General features: G+C 43.8%; 1 protein-coding gene across 9 annotated transcripts in view; it reads left to right on the top strand.

The window, feature by feature from the left end:
* The first annotated feature begins 5600 nt into the window (after positions 1-5600).
* BIRC6 (baculoviral IAP repeat containing 6) overlaps positions 5601-19799 on the top strand; it is a 258422-nt gene continuing 244223 nt past the window's right edge. For 6 of the 9 annotated variants that reach the window (XM_030800387.1, XM_030800383.1, XM_030800386.1 and 3 more), the window contains exon 1: positions 5606-6034. In XM_030800387.1, coding sequence (XP_030656247.1) covers positions 5710-6034 — 325 coding nt within the window. In that variant the 5' untranslated portion in view covers positions 5606-5709. Of the gene's footprint in view, positions 6035-19799 lie in introns of all 9 variants that reach the window. The other 3 variants (XM_030800385.1, XM_012501479.2, XR_004027064.1) reach the window with 2 other exon arrangements.

Raw genomic sequence — 19799 nt, 5'->3', positions numbered from 1 at the left:
GGAATCTTTCAGATTAAAGAAAAAGATTGGCTAGATGGGATATTGAGAGATTAAAACTTTGAAATGGCAGTTTTTATGGTTTTTACTTATATCCTATTATTCTTATTATTATTTTATTTTTATTTTTTGAGACGGAGTCTTGCTCTGTTTCCCAGGCTGAAGTGCAGTGGGGCAATCTCGGCTCATTGCAACCTCTGCCTCCCGGGTTCAAACGATTCTCATGCCTTAGTCTCCCAAGTAGCTGGGATTACAGGTGCCCAGCTAATTTTTGTGTTTTTAGTAGAGACGGGGTGTCTACTAAAAATACAAACCACTGAGCCCAGCTAAGTTTTGTATTTTTAGTAGAGACGGGGTTTTGCCGTGTTGGCCAGGCTGGTCTTGAACTCCTGACCTCAGGTGATTCACCTGCCTCAGCCTCCCAGAGTGCTTGAATTACGGGTGTGAGCCACCGTGTCTGGCCTCTACTTATATCCTAAAGATTTTTTTTTTTTTTTTTGAGACAGAGTTTTGCTCTGTTGCCCAGGCTGGAGTGCAGTGGCGCAATCTCAGCTCACTGCAAGCTCCACCTCCCAGGTTCACGCCATTCTCTTGCCTCAGCCTCCTGAGTAGCTGAGAATACAGGCACCCGCCACCACACCCGGCTAATTTTTTTGTATTTTTAGTAGAGATGGGGTTTCACCATGTTAGCCAGGATGGTCTCGAGCGGCTGACCTCGTGATCCGCCTGTCTCGGCCTCCCAAAGTGCTGGGATTACAGGTGTGAGCCTCCGCCCCGGCTATATCCTAAAGATTTTATTTATTTTTATTTTGGAGATAGAGTCTCCTCTGTCACCCAGGCTTGTGTGCAGTGGGGCGATCACGGCTCATTACAACCGCTGCTTCCCGGGTTCAAGCGATTCTCCTGCCTCAGCCTCCCGAGGAGCTGGGATTACAGGCATGTGCCACCACACCCAGCTAATTTTTGTATTTTTAGTAGAGATGGGGGTTTCACCATATTGGTCAGGCTGGTTTTGAACTCCTGACCTCAGGTGATCCACCTTAGTCTCCCAAAGTTCTGGGATTACAGGCGTGAGCCACCACGCCCGGCCTATCCTAAAGATTTTAAAAACTGTTTTAGAAGGACACCCCACTTATATTTAGATTTGATTATTTACAGTCTTTCACCTCAAGGCCCTGAAGTTTTGAACAAGAGGGTTAAGTTAGGAGTACAAGTTCTCAAATCAAACTGCTGGAGTTATTTCTACCCCAGCCCCAGAAACTGTGAGACCATGGAAAAGCCATTTCACCTCTCTGTGTTTCAATATTTATTTATTTTTTTGAGCTGCAGTCCCGCTCTGTTCCCCAGGCTGGAGTGCAGTGGCGTGATCTCGGCCCCTTGCAACCTCCACCTCCCGGGTTCAAGCGTTTCTTCTGCCTCAGCCTCCCCAGTAGCTGGGATTACAGGCACCTGCCACCATTTCTGGCTAATTATTTTGTATTTTCTTCTTCTTCTTTTTTTTTTTTTTTAGACAGAGTCTTGCTCTGTGGCCAGGCTGGAGTGCAGTGGTAGAATCTCGGCTCACTGCAACCTCTGCCTCAAGTTCAAGCGATTCTCCTGCCTTAGCCTCCAGAGTAGCTGGGACTACAGGCGCGTGCCACCATGCTCAGCTAATTTTTTGTATTTTTAGTAGAGACAGGGTTTCACCACGGTGGCCAGGATGGTCTTGATCTCTTGACCTCGTGATCCGCCTGCCTTGGCCTCCCAAAGTGCTGGGATTACAGGCGTGAGCCACCGCGCCCGGCCTATTTTGTATTTTCACTAGAGACAGGGTTTCACCATTTTGACTAGGCTGGTCTTGAACGTCTGACCTTAAGTAATCCGCCTGCCTCGACCTCCCAAAGTGCTGTGATTACAGGCGTGAGCCACCATGCCTGGCCCTGTTTTTCAATTTTTACCATTTACAAGTACTTTCAGAAGTACTTAGAACAAACCTAAATGACTAGGGCAAGAAATTTTATCATCTCCATTTGACACTTGGTGAAACAGTCTCAAAATGTATGACTAGCCCAAGTTCATAGAGGTGATCAATGATGCTACAGTTATGAAAATCAGATATTCATCCAGACTTTACTATGACAAAGATTCTTTGGCCAAACTTTAGTCAGACTTCTGAATCTTCTGCTAGGTCCATCTATGCACTTCCTTGTAAAGTCCAGTTTTAGCAGAAAACTGAGCTAAGTCAGTTTAGCAAGAACCCCTCTTCCTCCATATCTGATCAGGCTCCTCATCCTCCACCGTCTCCCAGGTGATGTCTGATCACTGTGGCCTGTCTTCAGCAAGAATCCTGTTAGATTGATTTGGCCAGAGTTTCACTTAACCCTGAGGTTTCCTCTTAGTAATTTTCTATCTACTGACCCCCTACATTGTTCATTGGTGAATCAGATTCCTGAACCATTGCTCAAGACAAATGTCTGCCAAAGCTGGTAAGAACAGATGTGGATTCTTAAGGTATCAGTATACTCTGGCTGGGCTTGGTGGCTTGCACCTGTAATTCCAGCTACTTAGGAGGCTGAGGCAGAAGGATAGCTTGAGCCCAGGAATTTGAGGCTGCAGTGAGCTATGATCATGCCACTGACTCTGGCCTAGGTGACACAACAAGACGCCGCCTCTTAAAATAAGGAAAAAAAAGGCCGGGCGTGGTGGCTCACGCCTGTAATACCAGCACTTTGGGAGGCCGAGGTGGGTGGATCACGAGGTCAGGAGATTGAGACCGTCCTGGCTAACACGGTAGAACCCCATCTCTACTAAAAATACAAAAAATTAGCCGGGCATAGTGGCGGGCGCCTATAATCCCAGCTACTCGGGAGGCTGAGGCAGAACTGCTTGAACCTGGGAGGCGGAGCCTGCAGTCAGCCGAGATCGCGCCACTGCACTCCAGCCTGGGTGACTGAGCGAGACTTCGTCTCAAAAGGAAAAAAAAGTATACTCTCTGAAACTATGTTAGAGTCCCAGGCTTCTTTTGAAAGGTACCTTCTGGGCTGGATGTTCTTTCTGGCTCTCTGTGAAGCCTCTATATTCTATTGGATCTTGCTTCTCCCATGGGAAATTCTGTCACCTGAAACCCTTCTTCTCAATCCCTACTGACGATATCCTTTGCTAACTTTGTCCACCACTGCCAGATCCTTTCCCTTCTCACTCCAGCCCCAGTAACTTGCACTTTAGGCTCCCTACCCTTCACTGGGGACTCTGAAGGGACTGAGAGGACCCTCCAAATCAGTCACTTGAGGCTGAAAAGAGAGAAAAAAATGAGACTGTTTTGAAACAGGGCAAATAAAAAAAAAAGTAAAAAGAATTTTCCACAAATATTGATAAAAAGCTTTAGCCCTTACTAAGTAGGTAAACTCAACTTGTCCCATTTTCTTTTTTTTTTTTTTTCTGAGGCGGATTGTCGCTCTGTTGCCCAGGCTGGAGTGCAGTGGCACTATCTCTGCTCATTGCAACCTCCGCCTCCAGGGTTCAAGTGATTCTCCTGCCTCTGCCTCCCTAGTAGCTGGGACTACAGGTGCCCGCCACCAGACCCGGCTCATTTTTTTCTATTTTTAGTAGAGATGGAGTTTCACTATGTTGGCCAGGCTAGTCAAAGTGCTAGGATTACAGGTGTGAGTCACCGCGCCCGGCCAAGTATTCCTATTTTTATGGCAATATAGTTATTTGCATAATTTCTATAAAAATGTGTTCTCCTGTAACAAGACATAATTGGAGGCACTGGTTATATTAACCAGGTTTTGACTGGAATGTCATATTTTCAGATATGACCAGATGGTTTTAAGGAGCTATGGTTGACTTTATGGAACCAATAAAGTCTTCCTTTGAAAAACTGGCCTGATTGTTCCCAGACTTATAGGTGAGTGGCCAGGCACGGTGGCTCACACCTGTAATCCCAGCACTTTGGGAGGTGGAAGTGGGTGGATCACGAGATCAGGAGTTCAATACCAACCTGGCCAAGATGGTGAAACCCCACTTCTACTAAAAATACGAAAAAAAAAAAATTAGCCGGGCGTGGTGGCAGGCGCCTGTAATCCCAGCAGCTATTCAGGAGGCTGAGGCAGAGAATTGCTTGAACCCAAGAGGCGGAGGTTGCAGTGAGCCGAGATCACGCCACTGCACTCCAGCCTGGGCGACGGAGTGAGACTCCGTCTCAATAAACAAACAAAAAACAAACAAAAAAAAGCCCCCCCCCCAAAAAAAAAAACCACAGATGAGTAAGGAATGTCACTCTCTGGCAGGCCCAGGAACTTCAGTGTATTTTAGGGACCTCAAGAAGAGAGGAATACAGCCAAATCTCTTAAGTGTTTCAGATGCAGCCTGATGGCTAATAGTTTAAGACATAGTTGAGATAATCCATGAAGATTTACTGAAGGAAGTTCGCATGAATGTGAGAGGGCAATTAACTTTTATAATTTTTATTGAGCACCTAGTATATACTTGTCAGATGCTCTTCTACACATTTTACAAATGATTCTTAATCCTCACAACAGATCTTTGATTAGGTTTTTAAGGAAAACTAGTTCTTTCCAAAATAATGTAATGATCACAAAACACATAGAACATACAACTCTGCATCTTGACTATGGTGCGTAGATCTACATGTGATAAAATGACATTGAACTATAACACATCATACAACTATCAAATCCCTCCTTTTGAGATTGTACTCAAATTATGTAATATGCAACCATTGTGGGAAACTGGGTAAAGAGTAAATTGGATCTCTCTGTACTATCTTTGAGTAGTGTTTAGGTATTTTATAAAAACAATGTCCTACAGTTTGGGCTTGTCCAATGTTTTTCTCATAGATCGGGGTTATGGCTTTTGGAGAGAAAGACCACAGTGGTCTGCAGTATATTTTCAACTGTGAATCTATTTCAAAATAAAAAGTTAAAAAAAAATTCTCCAAGGGGGGACGATTAGTAAATTGACTAGTCCTTTCTAGATCTCCAACACACCCCACCACACACTCACACACACTCCTATTAATTCCCGTAACTCGGGTTGTTTGGAATGTGGATAGAGAAACTAAGCTTAACTATGCGCTTCCAGCACCTCGTATCTGGTACTTTTGTTCAACAGAAAGCCTTGGTAATGGGGAGGGCAGGCATGGTAAAAGGTACAGGTTTGGGAAGGTCGTTCGGTTCCTTCCAATCCAAACGAGAGGCTTCTCAGACTGTTTATTCTCACACCAGAGCCGTGGCCGATACCCAGAGGTCCACTTCCGGCCACGGCCGAACAGCTGTACCGCGCGTACCGGGAACGATCAGGGCGCAGCTGCAACCGCTGCAAAAGGCCTCCGGGCGTACCAGACAGGTCGCAAGGGCGGGGGTCCCCACCTAGCGGAAATGCACGGAGGCCAACCCCTCCCCTTTCCCCCGCGAGGAGCGGGGCGGACTCGGCAGCCGCCACTCCCCAGGCTCACAGGAAGAAACTGGGACGTTGCGGACGCGGAGCTGGCCAGACCCGCGGCGCGTGGCACGCGCGAGCCCTCCCGCGCATGCTCCACCCGCCGGCCTCCAGCCCGCGCCCCCGGGCCCCGCCTCCCTCCCTGCTTCTCCCCCTCCCCCGTCAGCCTCCCTCCGAGTTTGGCCCCTCCGGCCGGGCGATCGACGTTCCGCGTGCGTGCGGGCGCCTGACTTCACTTCCGGCTAACGCGCTCAGCTTGCCCCCTGGCCCCGGATGGTGACTGGCGGTGGTGCTGCACCTCCCGGGACTGTCACTGAGCCGCTTCCCAGTGTGATTGTGCTGAGCGCAGGCCGGAAGATGGCGGCTGCGGCTGCGGCGGCCTCGGGCCCCGGCTGCTCCTCGGTGGCGGGGGCGGGGGCGGCCGGGGTCTCAGAGTGGCTGGTGCTGCGGGACGGCTGCATGCACTGCGACGCCGACGGGCTGCACAGCCTGTCCTACCACCCTGCGCTCAACGCCATCCTGGCCGTCACTAGCCGCGGGACCATCAAAGTCATCGACGGCACCTCGGGGGCCACACTGCAGGCCTCGGCGCTCAGTGGTGAGTCTGCCGCACGCCGGGGAAAGAAGCCGTCCAGCCCCGGGGCTCGGCCTCGCGACTCGGGGAAGCGAGGTGGCGAGAGGGCAGGGCTGGGGGTTCGGGCCCGGCCGTGAAGGGATGCCCGGAAGCTGATGGAGGGGGACCTTAGGACTTGGCTTTTTCAGCGGCTGCAGCTGGGAGGAAAGACCGGCGAGTCAGGGAGTGGTGGGAGGGGAGTTGCCTTTCGGGCCTGGAGCGTCCGGTCTGGCTTGGTTCTCTGCGAGAGGTGAGGAGGCCTCGGAGCTTGGCACCGGAGGAAGCGAGGCCCGGGTAGGCCCTGGAGAGGCTGTCGGTCCTGCGCCCGATTAGATGAGAGCGGAAGGCTGGAAGGGTTGACCCCGGGCGGAGAGGCTGGTGACCAGAGGCGAGGGGCGGGGAGCGTCTGAGCCGGTATCCAAGCCCTCCCTTGTGGGAGAGGAGCCGGCAGTCTGCTGTTCTCAGGTCCCGCAGGTGCGGGGACAGACCGCGGGCTGTGCGCCCAGGGTGGGGGTGGGGGTGGGGTGGGGGTGGGGTGGGCCGGGTGGGGGTGGGGAGGGAAGTAGGCGGGCCAGCTGCCTGAACGGCTTGGTCGACGACTGTAGGACTCTGCGGACGCCGAAGACGACTAGACCTGGTCTCCTTGCTCGGGGCTTCCAACTTCTACGCCCTAGTGAAGAGAAAGTCAGGACCTGTGGTGTATGAAATAGATTCCTTTGGGTTTGTAACTTCAGGCCGTCTCTACTTGTTTTCCCACAGCGAGCCGAAAATTGGGATTTGAAGGTGTGTCTGAGTCTCACCATTGGAGGAGATCTGTTCTGGGTGGCGTAAACCTTGGTCCAGGAACGGGATTTTTAGATGCATGAGGTGTATGCTCAGTGGACGGACTGGAGTGGTTTTGGAATGGCCCTGGCTGAGTTACATTTGGCGGAGATGACATTTCATTTGTGGTTAAATGATGGGTGGCTTAATTTGGATGTTGTAGGTTAAGATTGAAAAGTTAGTATATGAGTGAATTGGACTCCTGCATAGAGATATAATGTATACAACTGTCTGCATTTAGCCAAGTGGAAGTAGTTATGTGGTCAACCAGTTCACTTGTATTTTAACGTAGACAAACAAGGAAAAGTTTACTATGTGAGTAATAAGGCATTTGTAAGAGTAAATGGCAATTTAGGGATGCAAACGTGAAATTAGACATGTTAATTATTGTTGATGTGAGAGTTGTGAAAGAATTGGATTATGTATAGTTTCAGGATATAAACCTGGAACATATCTAAGAGAAAGTTTTGGGAGGTAGGTTTGTAATTTTTTCTTTTCTTGGCTTAGGTAAATGATGGGGTGGCCCAGATGTAGCAGTGAACAGTTACTGCAACTTGGACATAATGGCTTGTCACTGTGTGTAAGAGGGAGATGCTCATTAGTAATTGGATGTCTTTTTAAAAGTCATTTAAAAATATTTCAAGTATGAAAAGGTATGAAGAGTAATTACAGTGAACACCGTGCATCCCCAACTCAGGTTAAGAAATAAAACTTTACAAACAGGATTAAAATCTCAGCTGAATCTCTCCTGGACTGCATTTCTCCAATCCTCCCTCTTCATAAACGTTATCTTTAATTTGATTTTATCGTTTTCATACATTTCTACACTTCTTAGTATATGTTTCTATCTTGAAGATGTAGTATTTTTGTGATTTTTAACTTGGAATAAGTGGTATCATACGTACTAGGATTTCTAAAGAAAGTCATTAACAAAAGTATTCAAGTGTTTTGGATAGAAAGAGGAATTTTGTGGGGTGCTTTTTATGTCTGGAGGCCATGTTTGAGAATAATAATGTGTGTCAGGATTTGTTGGTTGGGGAAATTGGACATATATTTATGTGCCTGGGAAGACAATATTCACTTTAGTGGTAGATTACTAAAGAGGAGTGCTTTAGGTGTATAACATGAAGGTGTAGGTAGATAAGTAAAACATAGCGTTGATTTGAGATAACAGGTTTTGTTGGGGCATTTGTTGATTAGAAGAGTTTGGGATTGGATACAATTGCAGGTCCCCATGCATGAAGATTGAGTATGTGAATTAAAATATGTAGAAGGGTTTACAGTGAACGGAATGAAGGATTACAGAAAAAATTTGAAAGCTAACAATGGATGCATTCTGAAACATTTTCATATATGAGAAGTGAAATTTATTATTATTTGTAAAATTTACTTATATTTGTAGAGATGGGGTTTTGCTGTGTTGCCCAGGCTGGTCTTGAACTTCTGGCCTCAAATGATCCTCCCACCTCAGCCTCCCAAAGTGCTGGGATTACAGGCATGAGCCTGGCCTGAAGTTTGTTATTAATAATAATTATCAGAGGTTGTATAGGGTCCTATTTGCCCCAGTTCAGATGATTGAGAAGGGAATGCTGCATTTTATGTTTTACTTGGAATCTGCAGGTATTTAGTAAGTTTGCTTTTAATGATTAATAGAGGGTGACAGCCCTATAAATAGAGTAGAGAGAAGATGCCAGTAGCGATCATGGTCCTAACATAATCCCTCTTTCCCATTTATGGGCAATGGGCCACTTTCTTTTCTACCGCAGAGGAAAGACATCTGTGTCTGAGGGGATAAAGACTAGGTGATACAGTAATAGGTCTTATGGACGCCTGGGGTTCAGTTTATAGGGTTATGGGTTGCCTATAGATTTGAAGTTGAAGGATGGGAACAGGACTCATATGTATATGTATTGAGTGGCAAAGACAGTGAATTTTTAACTATGACTACTAGTATATGTCTTTATATTATCTGTATCTGATATAAAATGTTTATAAATACAGTTTTTAAGAGCTATCAGTATATACACAGGCTGGTTAAGTATTTGCTCCCTGTCAGTATTTAAGAGTGAAGATTTTTGAGGCTCTGAGCTGCACGATCTGGCCTTTACTAGTCTCTCTAGTCTTGTCTCCTTATTTATAAGTTTTGTAAAATGGTCCATTTAATTCTCTTTCCCAACTACAGTAGTTTTGTTCTTTCTTGGAATGCACCAATTCGCGCCAGTCATTTAGCTAAGTCTTAGTCATTTTCAAGACCTAGAGCGTATCTTAACTTCCTGATTCCTTTAGCCAGAAATGACTGAAGCCCTAAGCACATACTGTCCTATTAGTGTCCATTTTAGTAATCTGGCAGCTTACTATTTTGTGGTATTTTTTCAACCGTCTTGAACTATTTAAATTTAAATTCCATTTTATTTAGCTTTTTGTAAATATATGAGGTCTGTCTCATATTTCAAGCTCCTAGTGGGGAGGTACTTTATTTGTTTATATATCCCCTCCCCAGGATGCCTAGTATACAGTGTGTGTGTATGTGTGTGTGTATGTATATATTTATTTATTATTATTGTTTCTTTGACAGAGTGTCACTCTGTGGCCCAGGCTGGAGTGCAGTGATGCGATCTCGGCTCACTGTAACCTCTGTCTCCTGGGCTCAGGCGATCCTCCTGCCTCACCCTCTGGAATAGCTGGGATTACAGGTACACACCACCACACCTGGCTAATTTTTTTTTTTTTTAATTTTTTTTTTTAGTAGAGACAGGGTTTCACCATGTTGGCCAGGCTGGTCTTGAACTCCTGACCTCAAGTGATCTGCCCACCTTGGCCTCCCAAAGTGTTGGGATTATAGGTGTGGGCCACCGCGCCCAGCCCTAATAGATACAGTATAAACTCGAGTATTTTTGATTTGATGCATATATAACAATGAGTATATTAGTACTTCCTTATATACTAATTGCTAAATAAACACATTCCTTGACTTTTTTTGTTTAAATATACGTTTCTTTTTTAGAGCAGTTTTAGGTTAACAATAAAATTGAGCAGAAAGTACAGACAGTTCCCATATAGCCTCTATCTCCATGCTTACACAGCCTCCCACCCATCAGTATTCTGCACCAGAGTGGTGTGCTAACCATCCGTGAACTTAGCACTAACAATCATCATCTCCCAAAGTCCATAGTTTACATTAGGATTTACTCTTGGTGTTGTATAGTCTGTGGGTTTGGACAATGTATAGTGACAAGTATCCACCATTGTACTATCATAAAGAATAGTTTCACTACCCTAAAAATCCCTTGTTCTGCCTATTCATCCTTCCCTTCCTTTTCCCCCCAACTGTTCCCTCCCCTCTCGCTACTGGCAACCCCTGATCTTTTTACTGTCTTCATAGTTTTGCCTTATTCAGAATGTCATAGTTGTATTTATTACCGTTTGTAGACTTTTCAAATTGCCTTCTTTATCTATATGCATTTACAGTTCTTGTCTTTTCATGGCTTGATAGCTCATTCCTTTTTAGCGCTAAATAATATTCCATTGCCTGGATGTAGCACAGTTTATGCATTCACATACCGGAGGACATCTTGCTGGCTTTCATGTTTTGGCAATTATGAATAAACCTGCTGTAAACATTTATGTGCAGGTTTTTTTGTAGATATAAGTTTTCAAATCATTTGGGTAAATCCTAAGGATCTCAATTGCTGGGTTGCATGTGAGAGTATGTTTACTTTTGTTAGAAACTGACAGACTCTTAGTGGCTGTGTACCATTCTGTATTCCCATCAGCAATGAATGTTCTACTTCCTCACCAGCATTTGGGGGTTTTATATTTTGGCCATTTTAGTAGTTATGTAGTGGTATCTCCTTTTATAAAATTGTAATTTCCTAATGTCATGAAGTTGAGCATCTTTTCATATGCTCATTTGTCTCTTTTTATATGTTTATTTGCTGACTTTGGTTTTTTTTTTTTTTTTTTTTTTTGAGACAGAGTCTCGCTCTGTGGCCCAGGCTGGAGTGCAGTGGCGCGATCTCGGCTCACTGCAAGCTCCGCCTCCCGGGTTCACACCATTCTCCTTCCTCAGCCTCCCAACTAGCTGGGACTAAGGCGCCTGCCACCACACCCGGCTAATTTTTTTTTGTATTTTTAGTAGAGATAGGGTTTTACCATGTTAGCCAGTATGGTCTTGATCTCTTGACCTTGTGATCCGCCTGCCTCGGCCTCCCAAAGTGCTGGGATTACAGGCATGAGCCACCGCACCCGGCCTGACTTTGGGTTTTAACAACAAAAAAGCTACACACCACTTGACCATACTGTTCATAATACCAGATATGTCCTTCACCCTAGCTATTGTTTGTTCATGCAATTTAGCATAATAGTTAGAAAGGAGCTTGGTTCTGGACACAGATAGCTTGGGTTAAGATCCCAGTGTCTTAAAATTTTTTTTTTTTTAAATTCATCCCATTACACAGAATAATTTTAATTTTTAAACACCTGTATAACCTTGACTAAATTATTTAATATTTCTGTTCCAGTTTCCTTTTTTGCAAAATGTGGATAATTGTACTAATTGTGAGGATTAAGTGGTTATGCATGTAAAGTGGTTGCAGCAGTGTACTTACCAGACAAGTGCCCCAAAAATGTTTGTCTTATCTACTTTAATTCTCTGTAAATACTTGCTTTTGGCCTGGTGCTGTGGCTCATGCCTGGGGTCCCAGCACCTTGGGAGGCTGAGGCAGGAGGATTGCTTGAGCCCAGTAGTTGGAGACCAGCCTAGGCAACATGGTGAGACCTTGTCTCTAGAAAAAAATAAAAAAATTAGCTGGGCATTGTGGTGCACACCTGTAGTCCCAGATACTCAGGAGGCTGAGCTGGGAGGATTGCTTGAACCTGGGAGGTTGAGGCTTCAGTGAGCTGTGATTGTGCCAGCCTGGGCAACAGAGCAAGACTCTGTCTCAAACAGACAAACAAACAAAAACAACAAAACCTTGCTTTTTTTTCTTTTTCACTTAAAGCTTTTTTATATTCAGTTTTTGAACTTAAACTGAAGTTTGAACTTCCTAAGGTTTTTTTCTGATTTACCACTTTCCACGATCCTGCAGAACCCATCTAGATTTTGCTTTTTTGTAAGAGTAAGATACTGTTCAGGTGTTCTCTTACTTAATTACTGGGGGTGATGATTTCTCTTACTTCCTGAAATAATGCCCCTCCCCAGTGTAGTACATTTTATACTGTTTGTGTTTTTTATAAGCTTTTTTGAGATTATGTGGAGAGAGCATGCACTTTATGTTAGGTAGTCCTGAATTTTGAATTTTAGTTCTTTTATGAACTCACTACTTAAACCTCCTGAACCTCAGCTTCCTCATCTGTAAATTAAGATTAATGTTTAATAGGATGGTGGGGAAGATTAAGTGGTCAAACACGTTAAAAGTGCCTAACAGTGCATGACAAATGTAAAATGAGGGTGCTCAGTGAATGCTAATTCCTTTGAGTCTCTTGGCTGCTTGGTCAGTATTGCCACAGTCCTCGCGATTACTTTAAAAAATGTTCACTAAATGTTTATACATAGAGGATAGGCAGGTAACATTCAAATGTAGATGGAAATATAAATGTAACAAATATACAGTAATCTATGTTTGGATAAATATCTTTTAGTGTATTGGTGTGGCTAAATGTCAGAATGAAGTTAAGATAGTTGTATTTCTAGTTCTGTGTGTATACAGATTTGTTTATGTAGTATATATACCTAAGTAAGTGAAGGTATATTTGTGCGGGTATTAATCAATGGATATGGCAGTAGATGGGTAGGAGAAGGTCATGTCTCTTCAGTTTCCGAAGTGAATTCCAGATCTGTGTTGCAGTGAAGAAGAAAAAGCCTGCTCAGTGTTTTTATTTTATTTTATTTTATTTATTTACTTATTGAGATGGAGTCTTGCTCTGTTGCCTAGGCTGGAGTGCAGTGGCGCAGTCTCTGCCTCCCGGGTTCAAGCAATTCTCCTGCCTCAGCCTCCTGAGTAGCTGGGATTACAGGTGTGTGCCACCATGCCCGGCTAATTTTTTTTCTATTTTTGGTAGAGGTGGGGTTTCACCATGTTGGTCAGGCTGGTCTTGAACTCCTGACCTCGTGATCCACCCGCCCTGGCCTCTCAAAGTGCCGAGATTGCAGGCGTGAGCCACCGCGACCAGCCCTGCTCAGTGTTCTTAGACAAACACTTGTTTTATATTTCTTTGTATCTTTTTTTCTTTTCCTATGTAGATAGTGACTTTTTTTTTTTTACACTAGGTTTTTAGAGTCAGTCCCTCAGTAATACAGATAATGACTTTGATTTGAGAAATTTGTATAGTGGTCATAAATAAGAGGAAGATCTTTGTACTTTACCGTAGCTTCAGTGAGGTTTAGATTGGGTGTGTGTTTGTTTTCTTTCCTGATGTAAGAGCTTCTTGATCAAACTTCAGGCCCAGAGCTGCCTGCTCTGAGAAGTCATGGTGCCTGCATAGTCTTCAAGAAATAATTTTTTTTTGGCTAAAATGTGCCATCTCCCAGTGATAGAAACTGTAAATGATTCAAAACAGTTCTAATTCCTGGCTAACTTTGGTACATGCGGCATTCCTACTCTCAACTATTCTTTGAGAGATAAACATGATATAGAATTGGGATCTCAATAGCCCTAGAAGATAGTTGTCTTATGAATGCATCTGAGTTTTTATGAAAACTTAATTTAGCAGAATCTCTTTTTGGGCTATGAATATGTACTTTGGCTCTGTTTCTGTTGACTGACTTTAGTGATACTAAGAATGAATAGAATATTGGCTCTGGAGCCGGACCATTTAAGTTCCAGGTGTGACCTTATGCAGACTGCTTAACCTCTCTCTGTGCTTCATAATTAGTACTTAACTCACTGGGTTATTGTAAAGATTAAATAAACTGATACATACAGAATACTGCTTGACTCACCATAAGCAGTCAATAAATGTTACTTTTTTTTTTGAGACGTAGTCTCGCCCTGTTGCCCAGGCTGGAGTGCAATGGCACGATCTCAGCTCACTGCAACCTCCACCTCTCGGGTTCAAGCAATTCTCCTGCCTCAGCCTCCCGAGTAGTTGGGATTACAGGTGTGCGCCTCCACGCCCAGCTAATTTTTTGTATTTTTAGTAGAGACAGGGTTTCACCATGTTGGCCAGGCTGGTCTCGAACTCCTGACCTCGTGATCCACCCGCCTCAGCCTCCCAAAGTGCTGGGATTACAGGTGTGAGCCACCGTGCCTGGCCCTACTTTTTGTTTTGGTATCTTAAATTATATAGTTCAGTTCAACAAGTGTTTGTCTGCCTTATGTAGATAACAAGGTTAATTTGAATCACCTTGGCCATGATTCCCATATTTTAAAGTACAAGAACTCCCAGTTTAAGGTAAAAAATTAGAGCCCTATTATGATTGGAGCTTGGTTGCAGTATTAGTTAATTGAGAAAATATTGTAAAAAACAACTGCTTTTAAGCAGTTGTATTTATTTATTTTAATTAACTAATTAATTAATTTATTTATTTGAGATGGAGTCTTGCTCTGTCGCCCAGGCTGGAGTGCAGTGGCGCGATCTTGGCTCACTGCAAGCTCCGCCTCCCAGGTTCACGCCATTCTCCTGCCTCAGCCTCCCGAGTAGCTGGGACTACAGGCACCCACCACCATGCCTGGCTAATTTTTTTGTATTTTTAGTAGAGATGGGGTTTCACTGTGTTAGCCAGGATGGTCTGGATCTCCTGACCTGATGATCCGCCTGCCTTGGCCTCCCAAAGTGCTGGGATTACAGGTTAATTTTTTTTTTGAGATGAAGTCTTGCTCTGTTGCCCAGGCTGGAGTGCAGTGATGTGATCTTGGCTCACTGTAACCTCTGCCTCCTGGGTTCAAGCGATTCTCCTGCCTCAGCCTCCCAAGTAGCTGGGATTACAGGTGCCTGCCACCACACCCAGGTAATTTTTGTATTTTTACTAGAGACAGGGTCAGGCTGGTCTTGGACTCCTGACCATAGGTGATCCACCTGCCTCGGTCTCCCAAAGTGCTGGGATTACAGGTGTGAGCCACCATGCCCAGCCAGCAGTTTTAATTATTAGACCTCTTTTACCTGTGTATTTGAGAAAGAATACAACGTGAATGTTTTGGGCTTTCTTTCCCTGCTGGCTTAGCTTTAAGATTTTTGAGGAGGAGAGGAAATAGGTTAGTTAATGCTTTTCCATTTGCCCTCCAACTTCAAAAATTTTGTTGCTATTTTCTCTTCACTTGTTCTTTTTGTCTTTTTGGGTTTGTTCAATACCTTCTTTATTCCTTTACTGTATTTTCAGTGGGATCTTGGGAGGGAGCAGAGGTAAATGTGGATGTATTATATTATTTTTAAACTGAAAATCTCTAGTTGTAACTAAAATTGTTAAACATTAAGTAGTCTGTCCTTAGGAATGTTGGCTATAACTATATATAGAACTTAAAAAGATAATAGATTTCTGTAATGTAGTATGTAAGAACAGTGGGGACACAAGCAGGAGTTACCTCTCTGATACGTGTGTTGTATTGCTGGTGGCTTCATGAAAAGGGTGCCTTTGGCAAGATACTTCTCTGAGATACCAACTTTAAAATGGGCTAATGGCCTGTAATCCCAGCACTTTGGGAGGCTTAGGTGGGAGGATTGTCTGAGGCCAGGAGTTTGAGACCAGCCTGGGTAACATGGTGAGACCCTGTCTCTACAAAAAAATAAAAAATTAGCTGGGTGTGGTGGTGCATGCCTGTAGGCCCAGCCACTTGGGAGGCTGAAGCAGGAGTATCACTTGATTCCAGCACTTAAGGCAGCAGTGAGCTGTGATTGTGCCACTGCACTCTAGCCTGGGGGAGAAAGGGGCTTTTAATACCCAGGCTGTTTCATCATCTGATAAGATAATGAACATAGAAATTTTTTGCAAACTGTAGAACTGTAGCACTTCAAATGTAAGAGATACAAAAAAGTTAAGATAAACTTGGGTATAGAAGAGAAGATCATATAGAGATACAAATTGCAAAAAGAAGGAAATACAGGAGATAATAGAGGTACAAATAAAAAGAATACAGTAATTGCTTTATAAAACAGTCTGTGGCCTGGCATGGTGGCTCATGCCTGTAATCCCATCACTTTGGGAGGCCAAGGTGGGTGGGTCACCTGAGGTAAGGAGTTCGAGACCAGCCTGACCAACATGGTGAAACCCTGTCTCTACTAAAAATACAAAATTGGCTGGGTGTGATGGTGCATGCCTGTAATCCCAGCTATTCGGGAGGCTGAGGCAGGAGAATCACTTGAACCTGGGAGGCAGAGGTTGCACTGAGCCGAGATTGTGCCATTGCAATCCGGACAGGGCAACAACAGCAAAAAACCATCTCAAAAAAAGCAAAAAAACCAAAAACAACAAAACAGTCTGTGGCTGGGACAGCACTGTTAAAAAAAGTAATTATTAGGCTGGGCATGATGGCTCTCGCATGTAATCCCAGCACTTGGGGGGCCAGGACAGGCAGATCAGTTCAGGAGTTTGAGACCAGCCTGGCCAACTTGGTGAAACCCCGTCTCTACTAAAAATACAAAAATTAGCCAGGTGTGGTGGTGTACACTTGTAGTTCCAGCTACCCAGGAGGCTGAGGCAGGAGAATCACTGGAACCCGGGAGGTAGAGGTTGCAGTCAGTCTAGATCACAGCACTGCACTCCAGTCTGGGCCAGAAGAGTGAGACTCTGTCTCCCTGCTGCCCCCACCTTCCCCCAAAAAGTAATTATCATCAGGTTTGAGTATGTTAAATCAGGGATGCATTTTAGAGGAGGTAAATACTATGTTTACCTTTTAGAGGAAATGAATTTTTGAGTGGGGAAGATGGGAATGTCTTCTTCAAGATTTATTGTGGGCACCAGGAATTTAAATCTTCATAATTTATTTATGTACTTTTACTTTGATTTATGAAGTAGGAGAGACAGAGAAGACTGGAAGATGGCACAGGGCAGTGGTTCTCAACCTTTGTTCATTTAGAATCATCAGGGGAGCTTTTAAGAAAATACCTTGCTTGAGCCCCAGTATTCTGACTTAAGTGGCCTGGAGTGCAGCCCAGGCATATTGTTTTTTTTTCTTCTTCTTCTTAGAAGTGTGCCAGCTGGTTCTAATGTGCAGTTAGGTTTAGGAGTTCAAACTCCCTGGCCGGGCATGGTGGCTCATGCCTATAATCCCAGCACTTTGGGAAGCCGAGGTGGATGGATCTCAAGGTCAAGAGTTCGACACTAGCCTAGCAAACATAGTGAAACCCTGTCTCTACTAAAAATACAAAAAATTAGCCAGGCATGGTGGTGTGTCCCTGTAATCCCAGCTACTCAGGAGGCGGAGGCAGAAGAATTGCTTGAACCCAGGCGGCAGAGGTTGCAGTGAGCAACCACCGTTGCACTCCAGCCTAGGTGACATAGCGAAGCTCTGTCCCCCACACCAAATAAATAAATAAATAAAAAATAAAACAGGAGTTCAAACTCTCTAACTCCCTAGACTTTAGAGAAGTTTGTTTAGTGTGTCTGGGATAAATGAGAGCTTCCCACCCCCGTCCCCTTTTGAAACAGAGTCTCACTCTGTCTCCCAGGCTGGAGTGCAGTGGTGTGATCTCAGCTCACTTCAACGTCTTCCTCCTGGTTTTAAGTGATTCTCCTTCATCAGCCTCCTTAGCAGCAGGGATTACAGGTGTGTACCACCATGCCCAGCTAATTTTAGTACTTTTAATAGAGACAAGGTTTCACCATGTTGGCCAGGCTGGTCTGGAACACCTGACCTCAAGTGACATGCCCTCCTTGGCCCCCGAAAGTGCTGGGATTACAGGTATGAGCCACCGTGTCATTATGGCATTAATTACCTCTTGACATACTATAGTAATTAATGCCATAAGGAAAATTACAGCTGATATGAGGATGATGGTATATTAAATTTGTGCTTTTAGGTAGTCTTGGGAAGGCCTCTTTGAGGTGGTGTTTGAGTAAAGATCTGCATGATGCAAGATAGCATCAGTGCAGATATCCAGGGGACATTTCTGTTTGTCTGTTATATAATAGACAAAAACAGCTAGACAGATTTTCATATTTGGATGGAATTGGAGTTGGGCTGACTTAAAGTGTAGGCTCTATAAGGAGTGATGAAGATGTCTGTGTGACTACCATTCAGGAGATATCTGGCATCTATATTAAACAGAAAACAGTAATTTCAAATATGAGCTCTAAATAGAAATTCACAAGGGCACACGTTCCAAACTGTAGGATTATTATATTGATTAGTAGCTGAGTTGCTTCTCACATTGGCACCTTTGTGCAGCAGTAGCAATTGACTTTTTTTTTTTTTTTGAGATGTAGTCTGGCTCTGTTGCTCAGGCTGGAGTGCAGTAGTGTGATCTCGGCTCGCTACAGCCTCCGCCTCTCAGGTTCAAGCGATTCTTCTGCTTCAGCCTCCCGAGTAGCTGGGACTACAGGCGCACACCACCACACCCGGCTAATTTTTGTGTTTTTAGTAGAGACAGGGTTTCACTTTATTGGCCAGGCTGGTCTTGAACTCCTGACCTCAAGTGATCCGCCCACCTCAGCTTCCCAAAGTGCTAGGATTACGGGCATGAGCCATCTTGCCCGGTGCCATTGATTTACAGATGGTTAAGGGTTCTCTTGCCCAACATCAGTTGGGGAAGTTAGTCTTCAAATTTCACTTAACTATAGCCAGTTTAGCCAGGTTGCACACCTGTAGTCCTAGCTACTTGGGAGACTGAAGTGAGAAGATTGCTTGAGACCAGGAGTTCCAGATTAGCCTGGGCAACGTAATGAGACCCTGTCTCTTAAAAAAAGAAAAAAAAAAAAATATATATATATACACACACACACACACACACACACACACACACACACATACACATACACACACAGAGAGAGAGAGAGCACTCACGAGTGTGCCTGGTCAGCATCCTAAAGGAAAAATAAAACTTATGTGTCCCAAGACGTTGAGAGATTTAACTATGATAAATCGAACAATGTATATGAAGAAACCCCACAGCAAGTATCTTACAGGGAGTAGTAGGTCTAGTAGGTCTTTAGAGATTGAGCCCTCTCCATGATAAATTTTTCGTGGTGATTATATTTTCAAAACAAATGATGTCAGATACTAAAGATTATAGCAAAATAAGAGTGGTCTGATGACACTTTTGGTTAATGTGAATGAAGAGAATCATAACTTGGAACTCTTAATTCCAGTAATTTTGTATCTTTTGGAGAACCTCTTCTGTGCTTAAGTAGATGTTGGTTCTCTTGCCTGAAACAACACTGTCCCTGCATTGTGTTTTATGTTGTGTTTTATCATGTGTTACCCTTTCTTCGTGGTGCCGTCACTGACCTTTCCCAAACTTGTTTTGCAGTCAGTTCTGCTTTATAGGAATACTCATTTTGGCTTTTAATACTATAGTGTTAGTAACATTTTTTTTCCCTTATTAAATGATTTCATTTTTGGTTAATTATATCAAAAGCTTTGTGAGAACCTTACATTAATTTTGTACCTTCTTTTTAAAAAATTTTAAAAATTCTTGTGGGTACATAGTAGGTGTATATATTTTTGGGTTACAGGAGATGTTCTGATACAGGCTTGTATCTTTTTTATTGACTTTGAATGATCTTTGCATACAGTACATTTTAATAGGTTATTTTAAGCGTTGAAGTCTGATGAGATCTCAGTGGAAATGGAGTTTTACAGTGTATTGTCAGTTTGAAAAGATAATGTATTTCTTGTAACATTTTTGCAAGTTTTTTAGGGTTGTACACTATTTCTTAAAGTCTTAGAATTGGCAACTAATTAAAAAAATTTCTTTCCTTTGAAATTTTCAATTTTACCATCCTCGGCAACATGGCAAAACCCCATCTCTACAAAAAATACAGAAATTAGCCGGG

This window comes from Nomascus leucogenys, chromosome 19 (genome assembly GCF_006542625.1).
Source record: "Nomascus leucogenys isolate Asia chromosome 19, Asia_NLE_v1, whole genome shotgun sequence".
Taxonomy (NCBI): Eukaryota; Metazoa; Chordata; class Mammalia; order Primates; family Hylobatidae; genus Nomascus; species Nomascus leucogenys.
Note: the sequence above shows the minus strand (reverse complement) of the source record. Positions and strands in the feature narration are given on the sequence as shown.